Source organism: Mangifera indica, chromosome 1, assembly GCF_011075055.1.
Source record: "Mangifera indica cultivar Alphonso chromosome 1, CATAS_Mindica_2.1, whole genome shotgun sequence".
Classification (NCBI taxonomy): Eukaryota; Viridiplantae; Streptophyta; class Magnoliopsida; order Sapindales; family Anacardiaceae; genus Mangifera; species Mangifera indica.
The window spans coordinates 4,689,199-4,707,021 of NC_058137.1; the positions used below are offsets into that span (position 1 = coordinate 4,689,199).

Genomic DNA, 17,823 nt, shown 5'->3' on the forward strand with positions numbered 1-17,823 from the left:
CTCATTTCGAATTTGTGGCTCGGCTTGACACATCTTGAATTTATGATTCGAATCAATAATTTAAATTCGCAGCTTGGATTCTTAACTTGAGTTTATGACTCATTAACAAAACAAAATTATTTTACCCAAATAATATATAAAATCATCAATTCAAGCCATCAATTTGAACTATAAATTTGAGTTAATCCGAGTCATAAATTCAAATCAAATCAATGTATGAATTCAAACTACCGATTTAAGTTATGAATTCAAATTAGGCCAAACGACTATTTCCCACCCAAGGTTTGATGTTTTCTCAAGTTTCCACCCTTTAACTATGGAAACATCAAACACCCACCCATGATCGGTTAGATTTAACAAAACTCTAACAGTGGGAAGGGTAAAATCATCATTTTTGCTATAATATTAAAAATAAACTAAAATAGAATCTAATTTTACCCCCCTAAACTTTAAAAACTAAAATTTTTCCCCACTCTAAGTTTTAAAAAATGGCAGTTTCACCCTAAGGTTTGGTTTTGAAATCTCCGGTGACCTACCGTTCCGGCTCCATTGCCGACGGCCTCTCCCTTCCGAAGCAGTCTCTCCTTCCGGCGAATGCTTTCCTCCCATTTGAAGACTCGATCGGTTTCGTCTTCGTCTTGGGAGACGAAGAACTTCGTCGAGGGCATATAATTTGGTGTTTTATCTTTAATTTAAAACTACTCAATCATATGATGACATATAATTGTTTATGTATAAAATTATATATATTGTTTGTGTATATAGTACCACCGTAATATAATTTCTAATAGTTTCTAAAATGCTGGTGTAGAATAGTTTCCACCAACACCAAGTTAAGCTTGTGTAGAACATATCCCACCTGCACAAACATCACAACCATAACCTTTCTCATTCAAAACTTTTAGATATTTCGTATTTCTAAAATGCCTTTGACATGCTCCACTTTTACTTCTCCTCCAACGTTTTCTCCTTTGTCATTATGCCCTTTCCCACCTCCAAATATCATTGTTCAATCTCTCATCATTGTCCTAAGATCATCCATAACCACCATTGCAATGACATCACTCCATTCCACCTCATCTTCGAGAATGAGCTCAACCAAAATACATGGCATGACACACAATCAAGCATCGTTTTGAGACTGCAACATTAAAGTACAATTGTTTATTAGTTGTTACAGTCAAGTGAAAGGAATGATTAAAGGGTGAAGGCAGTCTAGTATGTTGTTGGTGGAAAAGAAAGAGTTTATGTTGACAATAAGAATGAGAGAAATGAGTCTACCAGAGTAAAATAAAAAAGAAAAAAATATAAAATATAAAGATAATAAAAATACTAAATTAGTATAATTATAATTAAAATTTTATAATTAAAAATGATTAAAGATGACCATCAAAAGATAACTTGAATGACAAAAGAAGAAACTTAATATATAAAAGAATATGAATTCAAGTCTTCTTTAATGATATATTAAGATCAAACTCTTATTTTATTTGGTTCAGTAGTTGTGAGATCAATTATTAAATCCGAGATTTATCTTGTTCAATGTAATTAATTTCGACCTAATGTAATGGTTTAGTTTGGCTGGGGTTTTCCATTACAAACAAAAATGGTCGAAGTTTGGCTTTTTTTTTTTTCTTGAAAGACTTTTCCACCCTTAATGTATACAAAACTTTTCCGCCCTTAAGTCTGGCTGGGGTTTTTCATTTAAAAAAAAAAAAATGGGTGGAAAAGGCTTAATATATAAGAAAATCGGTCAGATAGGTGGAAAATATGGACTTTAAAGTTCAAAGGGTGGAAAAGTATTTCAAGAAAATAAGGGTTTGGCTTGAAATAGTCATTCTCCTGATAAAATGAAAAAACAAATCGATGGTCAAATTGTCTGACCGATGAAATTTTCACGCAGTCCAATTGCATAAATGCTTTTGGATACCAAACATTTGTATCTGATTCTTTTTCTCAGAAATTTTGATTTTAATCAGAAATGGAAAGACGTCCGTTTAGAAAGAGGGAGGAGTCTGCGTTGACGAAGGGAGTAAATGCCGTTTTTTCGTTCGTCAAATTTGCGGAGTTCGAGATTCTTTTCCTTCTGTTCTTCATAATCGCTTTCATCGTCTTCAAAGATCTCGTAAGTCTTCGACTCTCTCCAACTCCTTTAAGTTCTCCGATTTATAATTAATTGGCTATAAACTGCTGAAAACGGAAGAAATGATTTTATTTGATTTTGAAGTCTCGTGAATTGTTGATGTCTTGTCCGGATTATTGCATAATGCTTGGTTAGGACTTGTTCTTGTTACATTTAGGGATGTATCCTTTAGTTTCGTGATAAAAATAATTCTTAATTTTGAAAGATAGGTTCATATGACTCTTCAGCTTGTCATTGTTGGAGAAGAATTTTCAGATCTCATGTGGATACCCTCAGTGCAGATCCAGAATCTTGGATTCTGGGCTCAGTTGTGAAAATGCAATATTAAGCGTTAATTTTAAAATGAACACATTCAAAATCTAGAAAATAAAATATAATTCTGGATTTGGGGCAATGTCTTGTGCATAGGAAAATTCGCCCTCGAAAGCCAGCCGACAAGACATGGGTGACTGAGCAAGTGCCTATCTGACCGATTGCCAAACCTTAACTTAGTGACATGGGACTTATTTGGATTGATAAAATTCACCAGCGATTGTCCTTACCATCCAATAAACTTAATTAGGTAACTTTGCGGATCCCATGCCATGTCAATAAGGAAGCTTCCCCTTCTATGGCTTTTGCTCTAGTACCAATTTTTATGCACAAATTGAGTAGAAATTGGCTCTAAAAATCAGCTTGTAATGGAAGAGTGTATGAGAAAGTGCTTTCTGAAAACTGACTTGTGAAGTAGGTTTCATTTGGGTTGTTATAATTTTATTGATGTAGGTTTCATTTTAATTGCAACTGCTTATAATTTTAATAGCAAAACAATTTGCTTACCAAAAAAAATTTTAATAGTGAAACTTTAGCTTTTTGATGCAAGCTTTGTTTGGGTTGTAACAATCCACCATGCTTTTGAGGATCCCACACCATGTTAGTAACAAAGAGTCTCCTTGCTTAGTTTTTGTTTTGATTCCAATTTTTACAGATAAATTCAGTTGATATCATCTTTAAAATTCATCTTATAATGGAAGAGGCACAAGCTACTACTTTGAAAAACTGACTTGTAGAGTGCCCAAGCAAGTTGTGGTAGATCTAGTGGCCAAACCTTAGTTTAAGGATGCAGGGCTTAACTGGGTCATTAGCCCACCATGCTTTTGAAACCAACATCCACAAGGGCCCATATACCTTGTTAGGTGATTTTGCAAATCCCACACACTACTGGATAGCAATAAGCAACATATCCTAAGTTATCTTGTTAATATGATTACTGATTAATAGTGACACATTAAGTAGAAATTACCCTTAAAAACCAGTTTTTTAATTGAGGGTGCCAACTTTTTATAAGATCAATGGACAAGTTTTTGTTAGTGATGTGGACTCAGTTGGGGTTTTGTAACATGACCACCCTCAGTAAGGAAGATTCACCACTGGATATCCTTCAAATAGAAATTTGGACAGTCTTCTCCCATATTCTCATTGCTTGATAAATGCTTATTAAGTAACAGCATGCATATTCATTGAATGGAAAGGTGAAATTGTGAGGACAATTGTCCCTATGCTGGCAATGTTCAATAGAATAACTCACTTTTGCTTAAACTAATTTTTGAAGTTGGGTGGTCAGGGAAGCTTGAAGATTATCCGGTTTGGTTGGCTTTTTATGTTCTTTGTTAAATGTACTGTACTTTTAATCATTTATAAATACATGATAATATTTACATGCAAACACAAATGCATGACCTTTGTAAGGTAACAAAAATATTAGTCATACAATTAAATTTTCATTAGTGTAAATCTGTTAGGTAAAAGTTTAATTGCCCAACTAAATATATGAACTGAATTGGATTTCTTCCCATTGTCTTTGTGGTAAACTTTTAGTATTAATTTGATATCATATTTTTTTCTTTATTTGAGTCAATTGGTGTTTTCATATTCTATTCTATGGCTGACAGTTTTAGTGGTGGATTGATTCTCAATATAACATGCTTTATCTATTTGTATATAGCATTAAGTTCTGATGCAAATTTCTTTTTGTAGATGGCAAGGCCGGAATATAATCAGATCCTTGTCAAAAAGCCTGGTGGAATTGATTTGTGGCCTTACTAGCTGCAGTCACCTGCTTGATGTATGGGTTGGATTGGATTGATATATTGTTGTAGTAGTGAGGAATGCTAATATTTGAAGAAATTTTTTGTTGCACGTTTATAGAATTTTCTTAGTTGTTTCAAGTGTATTGTGCGTGAACTTCTTCCGAGAATACAAAGGACTATTATGTTTCAAGGCAGGATTCATTCTGATGTATTGATTTTATAAGTCTGTATATCAAGTGATTTGATATAAATTAATGGAGATTTCATCATAATATTTCATTTATCTATGTGACCATCACTTACAATCAAACTTAGAAATACTTGTGATTAGATGATATAATTGTTAAATTTTTATCTCAATTTAAAATTATTCAATCAAAAATTATCACTTCATTATATAAAAATAAATTTGCATAATTTATTTGTACCCCTAATATTTCTCTTAAAACATAACAAAGAACATATAAAGATAGAAACATACAAATACAAATCTGTTCACATTCGCTAGTGTCAGAATACATGAAAACAGACAATTGAATGTTTTTTTTTTTTTAATTTTGGATACAAATAAGGATTTATCCAAGGGAAAGGTTTTTCACATTTCCCCGCATGAGAAATGGGGTAACACCTTGTATCCCAAAGGAATTCATGTCAACAAATCATTCTATAGCAGTATTAACTGTAGCAGTTACCCCGTCTAAGCTAGTATAGGCAACAATACTCTCAACTGGTAACTTCACTACATCACGTCTTATACCGATATCGGAAACAACTCGGTTGACACAGTAAATACCATAACCAACAGCTGCCAGGCCACCAAAGCTGGTAGTCAAGAATCGAAGGGGTGAAGAAACAACAGCACTTACAGCAGCTAAAAGGGATGCCGCCTGCCCACTGCTACCCACACTGATGCTAGTATTCACAAGTAGACCTGTTTTACAGTATATTGCAAAATCCTCACAATTTTTCTTGAAAACATGGTAGCCACCAAAACCATTCTGGAGAAGAAAATTGGCACGGTGGAGAACATCTTCCGGGGGATCGGAAAGGGCAAGGGTGCTTGTCCCTCCACGAACTTTGGCAAGAAATAAAGCTGGTGAGACACCATACTCAAAGAGATAGAGATTACCACCATCAAGAAAACAGTCAATGCAGGAGATGATGACACCATCACCATCAAGCCTTGAATGATCACCACACTTTGGACATGGATTATCAGAAGAGTGAGCAGGCGAAGAGCTAAAAATTAATCGGTCAAAGACAGTTCCTGTGCCAATTTCCCGTCCTGTTCCTCTAGTGAAATGAATCACTTTCCCATCACCAATATATATCCCTAGTGCATATTGAAACCAACATTAGCAATGCTAAAACTGGCATTTCAATACTTAACTGTGCAACATAAATTTAAGTAGAGCAATGCTATACATACTCACTTTTGAGTACACATATGATGTGTCATCATATGATGAGTGTTACTTTATTTTTAATTTAAAATCATCTAATCACTTGATGACAGATATTAAATGTATATCTATCTGTGTACTCAAAATGAATACGCATAATTTTACTGATTTAAGTATCTGTCAAGAACAATAGGAAGCTAATACTCGATTATCTCAAAGAAAAATCTTAGCAAGTTCAATGAACTCTGTTACATTTCATATACGTTTTGCCCCTGAAAAAAAAATTCATATAAACATTCAGAATGAAAATAACAGATTTAGGATGCAAAACAGACACAATAAACAACTTTTTACAGGGGAAAAAAAATTAACGAAGGAACAAAAATATACCATTGACATCATTGAAACTATCCCTATGCTTCAGTCATCACAACTCAAAGAATTATATTCAAGGCCAATTCCACCAAGACTTAATGGTTTTTTTTTTTTTCCCCAAAACATTTAGCATGAAAGAAAGACATCTCTAAACACCCCCATGAATTAATAATTTCATATAATAAAAATAAGATGGTGCAAATGCCGGCGCTAAGGTTTAACGTTTTTGTATTTTTCCAAAACGCCACTACAGATTCAAACCTTCGAATGCCTAAAAATATTCAATGTTATTTTTTTTTTTTTAATTTTTCCAAAATCCCACTATAGTCTACAGATTTACAACCTTCGAATGCCTAAAAGTATTTAAAATTAACTTTGATAGAAATCCATAAACGAAAGGATAGAAATGAGAGAGAACCATGATGACCGTAGATGTAGGCTTGTCTCCAAGAGTAGATGTGATCTCCAGGCTTCAGATCTTCTCTATCGATTTTGTTTGACAGAACTCCCATTTTATTCTTCTTTTGATGTTATCTGGCGTTACAAGAGACCCTTTGCCTTCGGCAAGTACTAAATTCTGGAAAATATTAGAGAATACGTAACCCTAATTGCATCTTCTCTTCCAACTGTAGAAATCGCAATAACGCCTACTTTATCGAATTAATGGGAGATTTCAATTTCCTTCTCAAGGTTTACTTAGCTTAGAAGAGAAAGAATATCTACTCATTATGGTTTGCGAATAAATTCCATCATTAATTTGAGTATGCCTACATCTACGTTTGTGTATATATCTTTCTATAAAATTATACGGGGAAAGGACTCTTTCCCACCCATTTTTTACCCCCATCTCAAACCTATACCCATGACAGATCAAAAACCACTTTTTTCACCCATGACCAAACTGTTATTGTAATACCCATGACAGATCAAAAACCACTTTTTTCACCCATGACCAAACTGTTATTGTAATACCCTCAGGTATGTTTCAGAGGTATTTATATCTTTTGACTCTATTTAGAGATATTTCTCATTTTAAATATATATATTTGTTTTACATGTATATGTGTGTTTATATATATATATATATATATATATATATATATATATATATATATATATATATATAAAGAAAAAGAAAAAAAAGGAAAAAGATAGAGAAAAAGAGAGATAAGACTTTATATATAAAGAGAAAGAGAAGATTTTTCCATCATTTCCGTCCATCTTCCAGCCACCATTCTTATGCCTTTTCTTTGCTTTCTTGAAGCCAAAGGAAGAAATTGAAGAGATATTGGAAGATAAAATAAAAAGAAAAAAAAAAAGAAGCACCTTGGAAGCTTTGGTAACCAAAGATCTCCTTCCTTCTCCTTTTATCTATGTTTATATGCATGTTATGTAAATATGTTAGTGTGTTTTAGTATTGATTTAAAGTGATCTTGATGATAAAAGAAACAAAACAAAGAGGAGGAAACCAACTTGCAAAGATTTGGCTTGAAACAAGGTAAGAGATATCATCATTGATATGTGATATGTTTTAGGCTTTTGGTTCCTTAGATCTATGTTATAAATGTTAATTTTGATGTTGAGGAATATTGTTTTGCCATTTGGGATGTCTATGTATGTGATTTTATTCATGGCAAAAAGTTGCATAATATTTACAGTTTTTGCCACTGAGTTCGTCTATATTTTGGCTATCTTATCTGATGAATTATGAGTGCTGTTATATCTTTTTGGAAAGCTCTTTGAATCCTCTTTTCAACGATATATAACTTGTATGAATTAGGAACCGTTTGGACTGTGAAATTGTATGAAAAAAAAGGTTGCCCTGTCAAATGAATAGGGTTGTGAACAGTATTTCACAGTTTGGAAAGGAAAAAGAAAGAAAAGAAAGGAAAGGAAAAGAAAAGAAAGGAAAGGAAAGGAAAAAAAAAAAAAAAGAAAAAGAAAAGAAAGAAAAGTAAGAAAAGGTTGGGACTCAAGATTCAAGGGTCGTCCTAAGAGTAATGTCTGGTGAGTTATGAATAAATTTAGATGGAAGCAAAATTAGTAAGATATAAGACTCGCATGCATGCTATAAACTATGAGGGGGCACTTTACACTACACCGCCCGTAGTAGGGCACGTCCGCAGTAGGACATCTCCGTGGTAAGACATAGACCCCTAGTAGGGTCCACTCGCAGTAGAGCATGCTCGCAGCAGAGCTCAATTCAGATTCAAAAATAGTGTAGTGAAAGAAAAAGAGCTTGACCTTAGAAAAGTGTCAAATCTCTATAGTTAGCTTCCAGAAAATATTAAATAGACACCAGATGGGACAAAGTATGACCCAAATAGTAAAGAGTGAACTAAATTACCCCCTCAATCTCTTAAAGAGGTTAGGATATGAGGTTGAGTCCCAAAAGTGAGTTAGAACAGGGAAAAAAAAAGATAGTTTACTTGATTTTTTCCCCTTACTGAGTGTTCTTATCACTCACTCTCCTTTTCTTTCCTGATTGCAGGTACAGGTGATCGAGGTAGCTGCGAGACAGGGTCAGGTCAGTGTAGATAGATCCGGCTGGAGCATGTTATCTCTGGTTTATATTACATGCATACAGTGACATGTTCTTGTTGACTTTTGACTTTTTGAGATTATGGTACAGTTGTATATGATTACTCCTTGTTTTCAGATGCTTTCAGATGAGTTTTCATATGAGTATACATCTTTTGTTCGCTTCCAGATTTTCAGTTTTCTTGGAATACTTCCTAAACACTTTTAATGATGCATTTATTTTAAAGTATTTTTAAAAAGAAAAAAATAGACGCTCCGAATATTAATTCGTAACATTTCTCCTTCGATGGGTAGTACTTCTAGGGAGGGATGTTACAGTTGTCCATTTTTTTAGTTAGAGATAGGGGTAAAATTGTCATTTTAATTATAAACCTCAGAACTTTAAAATTTCACCATTTCTCTCATTAAGGTTTTATAAACTAACACCTCAACCCATCCTCAAAATTTGAAAAGTTTAGATTTCACCCCTAGGGTTTGCTTCCTTCTCCAACCACCACCGACAACCGATGCATTCCACCGATCTCCCATCTCCGGCTACAAAGGACGATGAAAGATGACCCTTTGTCTCCCAGATCTGGACGACAAAGCATCGTCCAGATTTGAAAGAACAAACGAAGGATAACGCTTCGTCGTCCTTCATCGTCTGGGTGGATCTCTTTGTCGCACGGTGGTGCGATGAAGGGATCTCTGTCTCTTCGTTGTATCATGCGGCGAAGAGATCTCCATTTCTTCATCGCCTCGTGTGACGGGGAGATGAAAATCTCTTCGTCACACCGCCGCTATCGCACCAAGAGAAGGAGGAGGTCGATGACGACATCAAAAGATGAAGTTGAAGAATGGGGGTGAAACTGTTATTTTTGAAAGTTATGGGGGGCGACTGCATTTTGAAAAATATAGAAGCCCTAGGTTTGGGGGTGAAAATGTTACTTTTCAAAGGTTAAAAACTTTAGGTAAAGGTGAAATGTTAGTTTCTAAAATCTATGGGGGTGAAAAGTAATAAACTATATAATTTTTTAATATAAACAGTAAAATAACTATTTTACCCCTCCCTTTAACAGAAAAAATGAACGGCAGTTTGGTCATAGGTGGAAAAAGTGGTTTTTGATCTATTGTGGGTATAGGTTTGAAAATGGGGTAAAAAATGGGTGGGAATAGTCCTTTTCCCCAATTATATGTGATTGTTTTAAGGGAAATTATAATAAATTACCAAATTACCCCTCTATTAAGCAAAAATGCCCAATTTTATTATTTCTAAGCAAAAATGCCCAATTTCACTATTTCTAAGCAAAAATGCCCAAATTCCCTATTCCTAAGCAAAAACACCATAATTTTTTTTAAATACCAAAATTACCCTTCATCATATTTATATAAACTCCCTCACTCTCACTCTTATTACATACATTTCTTAAATCACTTAAATACTCATTTTCACTTTTATTTTTACTTAATATTAACTACTACAGGTTCGTTCGGAAAGAAGAAATCTGTATTTTTTAATTCAAATCGAAAAAAATTAATTCGTGAAAACTACATTAAAAATAACATGTTATGAATAAATAGATATATTGAAATACCCTAGAATGTTAATAATAAAAAAATTACTCGAAAATCTAAAAAATCATATCTGAATTTCGAAAACTACATGTTCAAATAACTTATGAACGAAAAAACCGAAAAATTGATTAAAAATTTCGTAATTACATCGCAAAACGTGTCTAAAAAGCACATAGTAATTACAAATATCAAATTTAAAAATTACATATAAAAAAAGTCTAGCCGGTCACAAATAAACTCAAAATAATAAAAATCGAAAATCCTAAATTTAATAAAATAAAAAAACTGCATAAAACATATTAAAACAGTTTTATTTTGACCTCCAAATTCGGCGCAACCAGCATAGCTGGTTGTAGTTATAGAGCTCGAAACGAGCTTCGCGTTGATATATTATAGACCCCATAATTCCTCCCGCATCAAAAGTTATGGTCGTTCAAAGTATGTCTCATATATACCCTACAGTTTTAAAAAAGTTAATTTTCACCCAACCCACAGACTGTCCAACGGTTTAGTGTAAAATTTTCCACGGACCCCAGTGGATCTCCCTCTGTTCCCCCTCCCCCTAAAATTTTGAAAACGTTAAATTTCTCCCCATCCCACGGGCGCCCGTGGGAGATTACACTGCGTCGGCAAATCTAATCCATTTTTCAATCAAAAATCGTCATTTCAGCCTCTAATTTCAACACAAATCAAATGTACACATCTAATAACACAAAACCTCTCAAAAAATTCAAGCAAAACAACCAAGAATCAAAACACTTTATGCATTGTTCAAAATCGGAACTCTAAACATTCAAACCTTAAAATCTCCCTCAAATCTCAATAATTCTAACAATAAATTGATTCAAATAAGACGTGAGTTGATGTACTATCCTTATTTGTTATTTTCAGTTGTCGAAAAATATGAAAATCGATAAAAATCTCTTCCACTGTGGGATAACCGTGGAAAGGGCATTTTTCTTTGAATTTGCACAGTGAAGCCGTGAAAAATTACCGTGGGAATTCCTTGTTTATATACAAGGGTAGTTTCATCATTTCACAAAAGTTTGGCATTTTTGCTTAAACTTTATTGTTTTGGGTAATTTTGCTTAAACCCCCTTGATTTTGGTCATTTATTATAATTTCCTTTGTTTTAAATATATCCATATTTATATATATTATTATATAATTAAATAATTAAATAATAATATATATAAATATGAGTTTAATTATATATTTAAAATTAGCATATATAATATTATTAATATATATTTATATAAATAAAATATCATCATTTGGTCAAATATTTTTTATTTTTAAATTAAAATGATCTAATTATAAAATAAAATATTATATATATAAATAATATATTATTATTTAATTAAAAAAAATTTTATTTTAAAATTATTCAATCATATAATAAAATATTATGGAGATATCTATTTTTTGACGCAATTTTATATATTATTAACATAATCAAAAGGGTGCGGAGCTATGCTCCCGGTGTTCTTTATTTATGTAATCTATTTTATCTTTAATTGTGTTATTCCATTGGCCTCCATTCACTTCTCTCTTCTTTCTTCTTGTCACAAAATAAAGAACACCAGGAGCAAGTTGAAACAAGAAACAAATAAATTACGAAATAACCCATCATTTTTTCGATTCCCAATCTGTAAGGGTGGAGAAGGTAGGAGGAGGTGCGATCACGATCACGATCACGATAGGCGACGGGGCTAACACAAAAACAGCTATTGATGGTTGGAATACACTCTGGTCTGGTTGTTTAGCAGTGTTGGGTTACAGTAGTTTACTATGAGAAAGAAGTAAAGAGGAGGAGAATGAAACAGATTACCATTTATGTTCTGGAATTGACTATGTATGTACTTGTTTTAAATCATTAAATATTCAGCAAATACAGACTAGCTCCATAACTACAGCAAGTTCTTTACCCATGCATCATCTGTAAACAATAAACAAATTCAGACTTACAAGCATCCTCGACTTAAAATTTTGTAATATTTCTTAATTGATTCATCATGTTTGTAAGGCAGGCATTATACCGATGATGCCCAGCAATTGAAATTGCTTCATATCTCAAGCATGCATACATTTGGGGATTATTCCATCTATGATCTTAAATTTTGAATATCAAAACAAGGGTTTAATTTCTAAGCACACAAACATAATCAAGAAGGGCCAAATTGAGCTTTCAATCAGCCACAAAACTTTAATCTTAAAACAGACATTAATAGTTTCCATCAATTGAACTCTTATTTCAATAACCACAGACATAAATAAATGTTACAAAGATGAAACAAAGACATTTATAAACACTTCATCAAACAAACAATAAATAATATTATTCCAAGAATCATTTATAAGTTCCAAGATAAGCACATACGTTTTATCACAAAAAAAATTTCAAACCCGCTAAGTATGAATAAATAAATACATAAGATCAAAACAATGTCTGAATTCAATTCAAAACATTTTCTGAATTAAACATAATTACACCAAACATGAAAATAACAAATACTTTCATACAATAAAACTCTTCCTCTGCAGTTAGTTTTAAGGGAAAAAAATATCTAAAATGCTTACAATCTACCTAGCTCAGACCTCTGAACACTGAATCTAACAGCTCCAATCCTCACTTACTTTTTTTCCGAACCCACAGATGCTTCTCTTGTAACTTGGTCAATGCACCCAAAATGAAATCACAGTGAGAAGACTAATATCCGAGAAACCCAAGCTGATTTCGTAGCTTCTTTTTCTTCCTTTTCATGGTAGAACCTTCTTATTTTCTCCTTCTTGTTATCTTTTCTCTTTTCTTTGCATTCTTCTTCCACAAACATCTGAAGTCTCAGCTTTTCTTTTGTTTAACTTTCTTTTTCACACCTATTTCAGTGACACTTATCCCTCTTTATTTTCTCCTTTCAATCAATAAAGTTTACAAGCTGTTAGGACTCATATCTAGGTGGGAAGTAAGCAGTTATTAAATGGGAAAGCGGGTAGTTATGAAGGCAGTTACAGGCAAGTATAAGAAAGGGATTGCAGAGGAAGCAAGCAGAAATTGGATTCTGTTTGGGCAGCACTTTTGGCTGATTAAGGAGAGAGTTGGCCTCTTGAAAGCCAATGGAAGTAGAAAGAGTCTAACCTTTCAAAAACTAGACACATTAGGGAGAGATTCTGGTCTCTCGGTAAGCCAGTAGAATTGTGTATGGTTTCTATTTTGTTCTTTGTAAACACTGTTATAATTCGGTATAAAAAACCTATTATCTGTTTCATTCTGTTTGTATTGTTTGGATTGGTTGTTTGAGAGTTAAGAGACTTTTGGATTCCTAACACATACATGATGAACTTATCAATAACTAGTTGGGGTCCACCAAGGATATGAAAATATACAATTTAAGTCTAGCACTAGAATTAAAAAGCAAATGAGAATTATACACACATATAATTGTTTTTCCTCAAATAAAAGTGGAAAAGCGAAAGAAATGAGAGTTACTTCAAAACAAAACCCTAAAATATGACAATCAAAGCATTGCAGTGTGCGAAATTATAACAACAATGAAAGATGGTTCATTGTGATAGCGATATGGGGGATTGGACGGATATGGAATTGTTAAAGACTCAGGGAATAGCGGCATAGTAAAGCACGCAAGAAGAGGAACAAGAAGAAAGGTGGCCACAAAACAATCCAAAGTGTAGGGAAAGAAGAGGAGCATGAAGGTAGTCATTGGACAGCCTGGGAAGCAACAAGGGGGGGCAATTAGAAACAGGAAACCACCAATGTAGACCAACAACTACAAGATATATTAGCAAATAGTAGTTTAGGAATAATCTTGTAAATGCATAGTGCATCTTGTTTAGGAGTTACAAATGCGATCGGGTCCTTGCTGCTGAAATTTCTTTATCTCCAAGAAAAGATGTATAAATTGGATTGTAAACATTAAGGAAAGGGAATTAAAATAAGAAGAAAGGATTTTTCCTTTGAAGTATGACACTGACTTGACAAGCATGTTTGCTCAACGAATCGATTTGGTTCATATCATTGGTGCTTTCATTGAGAGAATGAGGAACGAGGAGGTTGCAAAAACCATAAGGGCTACGAAGGAAAGCTTCAAGCAACACACCGATGGTCAAAAGGCCAAATATACTCAATTGTTGGAGCATTACATTGCAACTATGAATTTGCCACTTCCAAGTTGAGACAAGACTACCAAGAGAGCTAAATTGAATCCATTGACGACAAACAGGGGCGACTCCAATAGGACACAAGATAGAGAAGGCAATAGGATCAAGGAGGTCCCAAAAGAGATGCACAATCCTAGTTGAGAGAATTGACCGCATTCTAAAGACGTTGCAGGTGGAAGTGCCAAATTTGACAATCTTAACATTAATCATTGGATCTATAAGGTGAAGTTTTTCAACTTACATTGGGTCGCTCATCAAAGTCAATTGGAGTTGGTAAACTTTCGTTTAGAAGGAGAGGCAAAAAGCTAATACCAATGGATGGAGGCAAATGGATCACTCACCTGTTAAGATTGTTTTCCTAGTCGAGTTAAAAAAGCAATTTGGTGCACGATTTATGATAACCCGATCAGGAGGACTACCAAACTTTTGCATACCAGTAAGGGGGAGATTATCGAGTTGAATTCAAAACTTTTATGCTAACAATTCTATTCAACAACCTGAGTATACAAATTAGTTTCAATTAAAAAGAAGTTAACACTAATTCAAGAAATTATTTGCTTAAAGATCCAATGAAATACCCGATTCAGTAAAAATATACCAAAACAAGAAAGCAATAGTTGATAATAGACATTAGAAGGTTGATAACATACAATCCACAAAGCACAACATGTTCAATAACAAGTTGAGATTATAAATTGAAAATCCAATACACATATTAATAGTAATAACAATAAAATAAAACCTCACGCTGCTTCCTTAGCTGGAATCTTCTCGTATCCCATCTTCTTTGGGCTAAGATCATCCTCATCAGCATCATTCAATTCATCAAAGGAATTACGGCTGGAAAAGAGGGTCCACACCAAGTACATCGTAAGAGCAGTAAGAGCACCACACCCAACACCAAAAAGCAAAGCGAGAACAACGCTCAAAATATCCTTAGTGCGTTCGCGCAGAGAAGAGAAATCGTAACCCAAGGGTACAACGGGGCGCTGTGGCCCATGAACTTGGGGTTCAACATCGACTGTGGAGAAAATCGGACGATCGGGAAAGACTAAGGGCCTCTTTCTAACATCGTTAAATTGGCGAACTTCGGTGAAAACGGTAACGAATCCAGCGGAGTTAAGGTTAGGGTTCTGGGGATTGAAGGAGAAAGTGTAAGAGGAGATGTATAGAGCCTTGGAAGGTCTTGCTGTGGTTGAAACAGAGAGAATTCCCAAGAAAATTATGAGCCCAAAGAGAAAGCCTCGCGTCGCAGCCATGGAAAGAGACAGAAACGCCTGAATTTATCGAAGATTTCAGAGATACTTCGGCTTCCGTCGGTGGGTCGGGCGTACTTATAGGAAAACAAAAGCAAGGGCATAGGAGGTTGGACGTTGGACCCAATAGTCAACGGCCTTATTTATTTACCATTTAAATCAATATTAATAATAATATTTAAAGTAACTTCACTTTCCTTAATTATTAAAAATAAAATATAAACCACATTTAACTAATATATCTAATTTGGTTTGTTATCAAATATATCGTGTATTATCAATGTAAGTATCAAATTTTATAATGATATTACGTGATTTGATTAGAGTGAATCATTGATAATTAAATTTAGCAACACATAATCATGACACAGTTGTATAGATGATACAAGTTAAAGCAGAACTATACTTAGAACGGGACATGATATATTGTATATATTAACAGTAAATATTAATTTGATTGAGATGGTTCAAACGATTCACCCTAGTTTAAAATTGAATCTATAGTTACAGTACCATTCACACATAAAAACTAACTTGACCAAGTGTTAGATGACACCATTTTATTATAAATTGACAGCTAAATAGCTATTTTTTTAATCTAAGATTTTGATAATTCTCATAATTTAAGTTTAAAAAAATTGTTTTCTCACCATTTGTCAAAACTCACTAAAGACAATAATAAAGTGTAATTAATTAATGTTGTCCCCAGGTTTAAATTATTACAACTACACCCAACTTAACTCAATTTTGAACAATATTGTATGTAAATGACATTTTTTAAACTTACTTAGGGCAAACAAATATTTTTTCTCTTATATTTTAAAATATATGAGGGAAATATTGCACTCATCCTTATATTTTTTAATATAAGATTTACACCTTTAATTTATTATTTTATATTGGTTCACCTCTATATTCACCACTTTATATTTTAATAATGTTTTATAATCTCAATAAATTTTAATATAATATTTACATCCTAATTTTTTACGTTCTATTAAATTTTTTTAAGGTATAACTATTATTTTTCAATCCATCAAAAGATATATTGAAATTTTAAAAATTAAAAAAAACACTTTGAATTTTTTAAGAAATTCTAAATCCCCTAATATTTTAAAGGTTGAAATTTTTTTTCAAACATACAATTATACATTATTGACACTATTATATATATGTATGTATTAATAATTTTTTATTATTTTTAATTAAAATTAACATAAATTAAGGGTATAAATTTTATTTAATAAAAATTTAGCAGCAATGCATTATTTTGCACAAGGGCTTTGTCTTTTCAACAATTTTACATACAACTTAATAGATTTTTTAAATAAATTTAACAAAAGGGTGGGGAAATTGCTCTTTGAAATTTAAAGTGTGGGAACTTGATAATTCATCAAGCCTTGGGTGGCAAATAGACAATTAGCCTAAACTGAAAGGTTAAAACAGAATGTTTTCACTAATGCCTCTCATTTTTTATAGAAATAATAGTTTTGACCTCTTCAATTCTATTTGAGACATTACCTCCCCCTTTAAGTTTCTTCCCATACAGAAAGATGCTTAGAAAAAATAGTTTGAATTTTGCAAAGTCCCAAGTGGCTTTGAAAAATAAATGAATTGATCATACAATTAATATTGCTACATTTTTCACTAATAATCTAGGCAAAATTTATATATTGAACATCTTCATTTTGTTTTTTGGAATAAATTGATTTATTGAAAAGATACATCACATAATTAATAAGGAAAATACATAGTCAAAAATTTCCCCATTACCTATAATATGCTTTAACTATTTTTTGATATAAATATTCTATTATAAAATATCTCTTTATTTAAAAAATCAGTAATTAAGTAATAATATTTTTTCCCTTTCTCCCTATTTTCTTTGTTACATATATTGTAATTCTCTTAAGAGGACACACAATTTTTGCAAATTTAGTCCTGCAACAAGATGGGGGATTAGAGAAGCAGACCCATATGTAATTAGTGGGTATTTGAGATTTTTAAAATCGGCTTTTAATTTTAATAGGAGATAAAATGACTTAAACTCTAAAAGAAAGGTTAAGAGAAATAAGAACAGGTAATTTTTTTTTAATCATTAGAACAAGTTCTACTTTGTCAGACAGGTAAATTTTAAAATATAGTGATCAGACCTATAACCACTACATTAGATAAATTAAGTATTTGTTTGATTGTGATCCATCACTAGTCAACTTCGAACTATTTGTACTATAGTTTTTCACATATGAGAGATCATGTCATTTGATCTTTAGCTGGGAAGGTTTTTTCTTCACCACTTAGGCACA

The 17,823-nt window shown here is 32.8% G+C and overlaps 3 protein-coding genes across 3 annotated transcripts; 1 reads left to right on the forward strand and 2 right to left on the reverse strand.

Moving 5' to 3' along the window:
• The first annotated feature begins 1,797 nt into the window (after nt 1-1,797).
• On the forward strand, nt 1,798-4,495 carry LOC123213516. Its single transcript, XM_044632973.1, has 2 exons — nt 1,798-2,125; nt 4,160-4,495. The coding sequence occupies exons 1-2, from the start codon at nt 1,982-1,984 to the stop codon at nt 4,226-4,228; spliced, it is 213 nt and encodes a 70-aa protein (XP_044488908.1). The 5' UTR covers nt 1,798-1,981; the 3' UTR covers nt 4,229-4,495.
• Nucleotides 4,496-4,690: 195 nt separating this feature from the next.
• LOC123204091 (protein LEAD-SENSITIVE 1) lies at nt 4,691-6,755 on the reverse strand. The gene is made up of 2 exons (XM_044620676.1): nt 6,409-6,755; nt 4,691-5,545 (listed from the first exon to the last, which is right to left on the reverse strand). The coding sequence occupies exons 1-2, from the start codon at nt 6,500-6,502 to the stop codon at nt 4,872-4,874; spliced, it is 768 nt and encodes a 255-aa protein (XP_044476611.1). The 5' UTR covers nt 6,503-6,755; the 3' UTR covers nt 4,691-4,871.
• Nucleotides 6,756-14,854: 8,099 nt separating this feature from the next.
• On the reverse strand, nt 14,855-15,613 carry LOC123192323. Its single transcript, XM_044604833.1, has one exon. The coding sequence runs from the start codon at nt 15,518-15,520 to the stop codon at nt 15,005-15,007; it is 516 nt and encodes a 171-aa protein (XP_044460768.1). The 5' UTR covers nt 15,521-15,613; the 3' UTR covers nt 14,855-15,004.
• Nucleotides 15,614-17,823: the final 2,210 nt, after the last annotated feature.

Bases quoted from the DNA above. Each gene is read 5' to 3' on its own strand.
- LOC123192323 (XM_044604833.1), bottom strand. From the start codon at position 15,520: ATGGCTGCGACGCGAGGCTTTCTCTTTGGGCTCATAATTTTCTTGGGA.
- LOC123213516 (XM_044632973.1), top strand. From the start codon at position 1,982: ATGGAAAGACGTCCGTTTAGAAAGAGGGAGGAGTCTGCGTTGACGAAG. The intron at 2,126-4,159 runs GTAAGTCTTCGA...TTCTTTTTGTAG, and splicing joins TCATCGTCTTCAAAGATCTC to ATGGCAAGGCCGGAATATAA.
- LOC123204091 (XM_044620676.1), bottom strand. From the start codon at position 6,502: ATGGGAGTTCTGTCAAACAAAATCGATAGAGAAGATCTGAAGCCTGGA. The intron at 5,546-6,408 runs GTTCTCTCTCAT...AATATGCACTAG, and splicing joins CTACATCTACGGTCATCATG to GGATATATATTGGTGATGGG.